The 9104-nt window shown below is 35.2% G+C and overlaps 1 protein-coding gene across 3 annotated transcripts in view; it reads left to right on the top strand.

Annotated features, from left to right (window-relative positions):
• FBXL17 (F-box and leucine rich repeat protein 17) overlaps positions 1 to 9104 on the top strand; it is a 525181-nt gene that overhangs the window by 220765 nt on the left and 295312 nt on the right. Inside the window, exon 7 of one of the 3 annotated variants that reach the window (XM_054685123.2) lies at positions 1 to 7821. The exons of the other annotated variants lie outside the window; for them this stretch is intronic. Within the exon in view, the coding sequence (XP_054541098.2) occupies positions 1 to 106 (106 nt within the window). The 3' untranslated portion in view covers positions 107 to 7821. Of the gene's footprint in view, positions 7822 to 9104 lie in introns of those variants that run through there. 3 annotated transcript variants of the gene reach the window in all.

Genomic DNA, 9104 nt, shown 5'->3' with positions numbered 1-9104 from the left:
AGACAGAGTCTTGCTCTGTCACCCAGGTTGGAGTGCAGTGACATACGTCACTGTAACCTTGAACTTGTGGGCTCAAGCAATCCTCCTGCTTCAGTCTCCCGAGTAGCTGGGACTACAGGGGCACACCACCACCACGCCTAGCTAATTTTTACATTTTTTATGGAGATGGAGTCTTACTCAGGCTGGTCGCAAATACTTGGCCTCAAGCAATCCTCCTGCCTCTGCTCCCAAAGTGCTAGGATTACAGGCATGAGCCACTGCACCCAGCCCCAGGTGTTTATTGAGCTCCTACCTTGATCCAGCATTTGGAATAAAGCAGTGAGTAGAACATTTGGGTTTCCTACCTTCACATAGTTTAAAATTTAACATGAATTTGCCACAGAATTAATAATTTAGCAATATTTGCCTCATAGAGTTTATAATTTAGCAATAATTGTATAATGCTTTTGCCGCTTTACGTTTTCATAATTTCTGTTTATCCCTTTTAACGCTGCTGAGCATGCTCTGAAACCTTATTTGCTGTTCCTATAATTAATGGTCTCCAATTTGTATATGTGGACAGTTTTTAATTACTGTATATTGTACTTTTCTTTAACCTAGATTTTCACACATTATACAATAAATTCCTTAACCTGCCTTTTATATGTCTAACATCATTGCTCTTGCTGATGAAAGATGGTCCCTGGTTCTCACTTAGGTTTTCTAACTTACTTTTAGGAACTACTAACAGGGATATAGTATTTAACTAAAAATTCCTGTTGCAATCAAATTTCTTTACATATGTGGAGAAAATGAATACGCTTTTATTATCCTAATGAGAAAGTAATCCTGGACCCCGAGTTGATTCATTATTGCCCAGTGGTGTGAATGCCTGCTGGTTATTACAGCTGATGAGGAAGGTCTAACCTCTGTGGAGATCTTGGGATGCAAATGGGTAGCAATTTGTGAAAAGAATCAACTTACTGGTTGAGTTTGTGTGGGTTTTTTTGTTTGTTTGTTTGAGACAGAGTCTTCCTCTGTCGCCCAGGCTGGAGTGCAGTGGCACGATCTCAGCTCGCTGCAACCTCCGCCTCCCGGGTTCAAGCAATTCTCCTGCCTCAGCCTCCCGAGTAGCTGGGACTACAGGCACACACTGCCACGCTTGGCTAATTTTTTTTTTGTATTTTAGTAGAGACGGGGTTTCACTGTGTTGCCGAGGCTGGTGTCGAACTCCTGAGCTCAGGCAGTCCGCCCACCTGGGCCTCCCAAAGTGCTGGGATTACAGGTGTGAGCCACTGCACTGGGCTGGGGTATGTATGTATATATGTATGTATGTATCTATTTGTTAATTAATTATTCCCAACATGCCACAGTTTTTTCTCCCGGGACTCTCTTAACAGGCTACCATTTATGCATAATCTTGGATGTTGAAAAATAAATTCTCTTCCCCTACCTCTCCTCCAGGAACCTAGTGTTTCCCAATGTGGAGGCTTAAAGGCTTGGGAACTAGTTGACCTTCTCAGAGGCCCAAAAGCAGGGTGAAGAAAAGCGTTCTTGTTCTCAGCAAGGGAAATGGCTCCCTTCACAGCCTCAGCCATAAATCCTCTGGGTTGACGGCAGCTAACTTTCCAATAAGGCCCTTGTCAAGACTCTTACCTCCCCACAAAGTTATGTGGGCCCAAAAAAGGTGCATGTGCATGGACCACAGTTTGGTGTTTTAAATCATTATTATTTTTAGATCTTTGAGAGTAAACTTCTCTCTTCTCTAGTCCTTTCTCTAACTGTCTTAAATAATAGCTGAATTCAGTTTTTGACTTTAAACCCTGTTTTTAGGTCTAGTTTTAGTCTTCAGGGTGGCTGCCTCTAGTATATGAAAAGGGCTTCCCTATGGAATTTTTGTCTGTAGTTCAGATATTCAACTAAACATAGGACATAATTTATGAAAAACTATTTTTCTTATTGGTTGCTCATTTTGCCCCAGTAGAATGCCAACCCAGTTCACTCTATATTCTCAAAGCTACTAACTGAGAACTGTCTTCTTCTTCTCTTTGTTTCACAAGAAAGTAGTGGTTTGTCTAATTACTATACTGTAGTTACAATTATAGAGAAAAGGTCAGTCTAGTCATTGCCAATTAAAGTAGGAAAAAGCTACATTTATAACCACTAAGAGCCATTATGTCAATTTAATGCTGTTCATCAGTGTGTAACCCGTTTTCTAAGACATATAAATCTAATCGTGGTATTATAGTACACTTACCCTATTAAAGGCCTTTGGTGCTGCAGAGAAGAGATTATTGCAAGCAACCTATATTAACTGTATGTCTTTTCATTGTGGCTCATCATAAATTTTAAGATCTGGGTTTTGTAAAACCTGGCCAACGTGAGTACAAATAGGTCCTCCAAATCACTGGTTAGCCCTTTTATTTTTAGGTATTTGACAAAGCAAAATAATCTGTTGAGATTAAGGTTTTTCTAATTTTTTTTTGACAGGGATATCTATGTAATCATGCATTGTATACTATTGCAATCATATTTCTTTTTACATATAGAGAAAGTATATAAATTTTTACTCTCCTAATGAGAAAATAATCCTGGGACCTAAGTTGATTTATCATTACTATTTCTGCTTTTATATCTTCATGTAGTATTTAGGGGATTTTGGCTCATAAAAGACATTGTGGATTTAGTACAAGTTAAGAAAATATGATAGAAATGAGATATTTTCATTAATTTCACCCATTATTTAAAGTCTATCCGAACACTTTTGAATGTATCTTTATACGATGTTTTAGTCTATTCAGGCTGCTGTAACAGAATGCCATAAACTGTCTTATAAATGACAAAAATTTATGTCTTACATTTCTGGAGGCTTGGAAGTTAAGAACAGAGTGCCAACATTGTTGGGGTCTGGTGAGGACCCACTTCCTGGTTCATGGATGGCACCTTCTCACTGAGTCCTCACATAGTAGAGGAAGGAGCTACCTCTTTGGGGTCTCTTTCATACGGTAGTGAATTCCATTCAGAAGGACGCTGCCTCTGACCAATCACTTCCCAAAGGCCCCATCTCCCAATACCATCACCTTGGTGGTTAGTGTTTCAAAATATGAGTTTTCAGGGGACACAGACATTCACACCGTAGTATATGCTATGCAGGTTGTATCACACTATCAACGGATTATTACAGATCTGAAAGGTTGTCTTCCTAAATTGTCCTTTGCTGTAGGATTTTTATGGATCAAATTTCATCGTGTTTTGAAGTAAGAAAAAGCGAAAGGAAAGTCGTTTGGCTTAGATTTTTGAGGGATATGAGAAAATACCTACATCTTGATATTGAGTTGTAGATTTCTCTGTTTAGAGTAACTGTTTGTAGTAATAAGGTCAAGGACATTCTGATCTTTATTCTCTGATACCCGTCTAAATCTAAAAGATTGCTTACTAATTGAAATACCACCACTCACTTGTCAGAAACATTTATATTATGCTGGTTCCCTTTTCCTTGTTCCAGTGAGATTCCAGGTATATCTTCCACTTTTTGAAGCTCTCCATAGCTATATTTATCTCTTCTGGTATCTTCCACACCACAGAGAAAATGTAAAACCAAAAAGACTCATCAAGCTTTCTTTTATTGTTTTAGCTTCCAGATGCTATTGCCTTAAATTCCCTAATCTGAATATTTCATGGTTGATTACCTTAAACTTCCTACTGAGCCTAGTTTGCTGTAATTAAAACCGGAGTTAAGACATTCCACTTATCTGCATAATCAGTGACTATTATCCTGATTCTCTACAAATCAAATTTTGGATGAATTGATTTTAGGATCTTTAATCCTTGGTCTGTATGTCACCAGAATAGTGCCTGGCCCTGTTCCTTCTGCTCCAGTCTCTCTATTTTTTTAATATTTAAATAATGTCAGCCTCTACCTCCCCTCACCCTGGGCACATGGATGCACATGTGCAAATGTGGATGCACACACACACACACAGACAGACACACACACAAACATACACACACACCCCCCACTGTCACTGCTTTACAGTTATAGTTTTATTTGTGGAAATTTGATATCTTTAAAGTATTTTAAGACACACTACTTCCTATTTGCTTAAGCCCCTTTTTTGAGGTTTTAATTTTCTTATTAAAATTTCTGTATACTTAATGTTAAATTTACTTTTATGTATCCAATAAGTTTTTGGCTATTGTGAATTATATTGGTTCAGTGTTTTCTAATTCATTTTTGGTAAATGAGAATATACTTTTTGTACATTTTAATATACTTATGGATGCTAATTTTATAATTGATCATCTTTCTGAACTTAATAATTTCAATAGTTTTATAGATGAGTTTTAATAGTTTTATTGATGAGTCTCTTGAATTTGAAAGTAGACAGTTACATCATCTGAAAATAAGGATAAATTTGCCCAGTCTTCTCTAGGATTTTTACCTTTTATTTCCTTTATATACCTGATTGTATGTTCTAGATATTCAAAAGGCAAGTTTTGTAAGTAAGTTTGATTACTTACATCTACTTCTTGCTTTTTCTGTGAACTTTCCCTCTTTTCTTTTTCTTCTCTATTTTTTAAGCAGACACATTAAATGAAATAAAATGGCAATGAGTATTAATGGAAAGTTACCATTGTCTGGGAAGTTAGGGTTGAAAGGTGGTATATAGATAGAATTGATGCATTCATTCTGCTTAACATTGAACTTTTAAAAAGCTAAACTGGGTTACATTTTTGTTTTTAATTTCTATCAAGTAAAAATTAGTGGTTCCCAGTTTTTTTAATATTTTCTTTTTCTCAAGTATTTGTATTTCTTAAAATATGGCTCAGCTCAAACAGTACCATTATATGAATTTATTTTGCATATAATATGCTAAATAATAATTTACCTACAGATTTTAGTTTTAGTTTTTTTTTTTTTTAAAGAAAAATCAAAGTTCAATTCACTGGTTATTGAGCCTTCACAGACTGTTTCTAAAACTGTTTGTAGAATACAGCAAACATGATCTTTTGAAATAAAAAAGTTTTATTTGTGAGTTTTCCTATATTTTCCCTTTAAAAAAACGAACCTTCCTGTAAGAGATACTTTGACATGTTTTCATGACTAGATCTATATGAAATAATGTAATTTAGTAGTGATTTAGAATTTTAGGACATTTGTTCACGGAATGTGTATTAATACTACTGTGTTGTCAAAGGAAATGAATTATTTGCAATGGAAAAGTCTTTTGGACAGAAACCTTTCCCCTTTCATTTATTTATTTAATTTTTTTCTCTAATTATATCACATTTGTATGTTTTCCCTAGCCTAGTTTTTTTTTTTTTTTCCAGTTTGTTCAGTGCCATAGATAGGAGTGCATGAACTGGAAAATCGAATACTAGATGATGCATATTATCAGATGGTAGGTATTTGCATATCTAAGAGCTAGATCTAACTCTTGTGTTTTGTTTCATTGTATAAAATAGATTTATTGAAATTCTTATTTTTAAATATGGAAAATATAGATTATTTAAAGAATGATTAGAAATAAAGTTATATAACTTAATTTTGAAAGACTGTTAGTTTAGTCCTTCATATAACTAATTGTCTTGGCCCTCACTAATTTAATTGTTTTAATTTTTCTGGTGTCTGTTTGCCATGCAAATGTGCTAACATATTTGCATTAGAAACAAATTATTATTCTTGGAACTTCAGATTAGAACACGAGTTTAATTGCTCCTTTTAATTTTTTGTTTTATTTTTATTTGATATATAAAACTAAAAATATATTTCAAGGAAAAGCAATTTTAGATAGAGTCGCAAAGTGATTCCTGAAACTTGCTTTTATGAAAGAAGATGAAAACTTATTTATACCAAATATTTTTATAACAACACATTTATAATTTCTTTAAGTAAGGAAAAAGCAAAAACAATTAGGGATTGATTCCTAATAGGATGCTAAAATTTCCACAAACTTTGATACTTTCTTTACTCCAGGAAATTTTAACTCTCAACATTGTAAAAATGACGACTTAAAAAAAATACTTTGGTTTAATATGTCTAAGATATATAAATAGGATTATGTAGTTACAACCCATATTACTGTACATGTTTCCAGAAATTATTTACTGATATCAAATATATTGATTTTTTTCCTATGTTGAGTATATACAATTTACATTTCATAGAGGATTTTGTCTTCTCAGTTAATTTTATGAACTCAAGTATATATATATGTATACTGAACACCTAATATATTCTGACACTGTGCTAGGTGCTGGACACAAAAAAGTAAATAAATAACGTGATCTCTTATCATATGTATGAACCAATAACTAAAGCGTGATCTGATGCCAATTGTAATAGAAATCATGAGAAGGAAAATTAAAAATAAGAATAATTCCCTATTAGGGTTATAGCAAATATTCTTCCCAAGTTTTAATAGTTTATGTTGGATAAGACTGTCCTCAGCTAATCTGAACTGTTTCTAGGTTGCTTCTTTGAAATTAAAATTAAAGTTACATTTTAGTGTCTTTTTTTTCCAGCAAAAGGTAGCCTTTTTATTTATAGTACTCTAATTTTCCAGGCAGCATATAAGAATTATGTAATTTTGATATGCTATAAATTAAATTTTAAAAGCAAAATGCAGAGAAGGATAATAATTAAAATTGAAAATAACCTTAGGGCATAAAGTGTTTATTGCAAGACGGATTCCTTAAGGAATTCTTATTTTTATTTTTGTTCTAAATCATAATTTATTCTAGGACTAATTTATATCTGAACTCTGATGGCATTTTAGGTGTTTACAGAAAATCAGTTTATGGACTAGGAGCTAGAGAAATTAGGAAGGCACACTTGTAAGTTCATCAGAAATCAAAATAAATTCTTACTAAGCATTTCAGGGATCTGCTAGTCAAAATGTTGCTCATTGTTCAAAGTTCAGAGAGTTTTACCCCTCCTAGGTACTTGGGGGTTAATTGTAGAGCCCACAACTAAAATTTTTCTTTTTTTTTGAGACGGAGTCTTGCTCTGTCACCCAGGCTGGAGTGCAGTGGTGCGATCTCGTCTCACTACAACCTCCACCTCCTGGGTTCCAGTGATTCTCCTGCCTCAGCCTCCTGAGTAGCTGGGATTACAGGCACGTGCCACCACGCCCGGCTAATTTTTGTATTTTTAGTAGAGACGGAGTTTCACCATGTTGCTCAGGCTGGTCTTAAACTCCAGACCTCGTGATTTGCCCACCTCAACCTCCCGAAGTACTGGGATTACAGACGTGAGGCACCGCACCCAGCCTAAAATTTATATTAATCTCTCATTGGAAACCACAAACGACTGTAAGAACCTGCTGTATGTATTATAATATCTCAGTTTTTTCTGTCCAAGAAACTTCACCAGAGGTTTAAAATGTGTATATATATTGTATTTGAGTTTATATGTGTTTAATTTGTTCCCTACTTGGTTACAAAAGATTTGATCAGCTTATCATGAATATTAGTTTTATTAGATTAATTTTACTGGTAGTTAGTTAGAGGAAAGTGGCAAATTAGGTTATTTTTTCTTATTAAGTCTGAAGGGTGGCCTGATTTCTTGTTAATCTCTAATCTGTTCGTTCAATTTATGGAAATCCCGTTTCTTGACTTCATTTTTTCCTTCCTGCTTTCAGAGCAGTCTATAAGGATTAGGTCCTTCCTAATTTCTTTGGTGTTCATTGGTCTGTTCAGGGGTAATGGTTGGCTGGGTCTCCTTTATGGTTCCTCTTTTCACCCTTTTCATTCATCTTTTTAAAAATATTTTTGTCCTCTTTTTTCATATATATACATATATATACACATATACATATATATACACACATATACATATATATACACATATACATATATATATATATATGTATTTTTTTTTTTTTTGAGACTGAGTTTCACTCTTGTTGCCCAGGCTGGAGTGCAATGGCACGATCTTGGCTCACCGCAACCTCCGCCTTCCAGGTTCCAGCAATTCTCCTGCCTCAGCCTCCCGAGTAGCTGGGATTACAGGCATACACCACCACGCCCAGCTAATTTTGTGTTTTTAGTAGAGACGGGGTTTCTCCATGTTGAGGCTGGTCTCGAACTCCTGACCTCAGGTGATCCGCCCGCCTCGGCCTCTCAAAGTGCTGGGATTACAGGCGTGAGCCACCATGCCTGGCATATCTTTTTTTTTTTTTTTTCAGCTGTGATCCTTTCCACACTGTTTTCTTTTTTTCCTCCTCTGAATTTACGTATCTCTATTTTCTGTAATATCCCTTTCTCTCCTCTCTCTCTCTCTCATTCTCCCATTTTGAAGATAATCTTGTTCTTCACCATCCAAATTCAATGTTTGCTGTTTGATGGAAGGTGGAACACAGTTGAGTAAAGTAACCCACCATTTACCTGATGTCCCATTTAGCAGATTTGAGGAGTGGGCTCATTTGGGCTATTTGTTGGCAGATTTGAGGCAGATTTGTTGGCAGAGTGAGCTCATTTGGGCTATGTGACAGTTCCTACATAGCCACAAGAAAGAAACACTTCCTGCAAGAAGGAAAATTGTACAGGTTAATTGGGCCCTGGACACCTAGTTGGTTCATAGATACAGGTATAAACGGTGTTTGAGCATTTTGGATGTTTTAAAAACAGTTTCTAAACAGAGTTTTACACAATAATTAATCATCTGTAACCAGTCCTGACAACAGTGTAGAGAGTGTTCTCATGGATTGAACCCTGTGTCAGAGGATGGTTCTGACTTTAAATGAAGCTCCATGTTCAAGAAGGCTAGCTGGCCCAACCTTGATATTTTTTTTAATGAAATTTCCTGACTCTTAGTCACAGATGTTATTGTCCATGAACCAAGTGCTGATCATGGAACTGTGGGGTTACCACCTAGTAGATCAGCAACGTGAAGGCTGGTCTCTACAATAAAACTTTATCTTAAATTCTTATTTTCTCATTACTTATACCTTGTAATTCTTTTTCACAAATATTTAATATCAGGTTTATTGAGCCTACCAACCCTGCAAAGTATGCAGAACAAATTGTATCATTATATTAAGTGGAAAAACTAAATTCAAAGACATAGCTTATCCAGTGTTATCCTGCTAGTTGGTGAATTCACTTCAGTGCCATGTATCATA

Source organism: Pan troglodytes, chromosome 4 (genome assembly GCF_028858775.2).
Source record: "Pan troglodytes isolate AG18354 chromosome 4, NHGRI_mPanTro3-v2.0_pri, whole genome shotgun sequence".
In the NCBI taxonomy this organism is placed as follows: Eukaryota; Metazoa; Chordata; class Mammalia; order Primates; family Hominidae; genus Pan; species Pan troglodytes.
The sequence above is the reverse complement of the archived record's forward strand: the minus strand, read 5'-3'. Positions and strand labels throughout refer to the sequence as shown.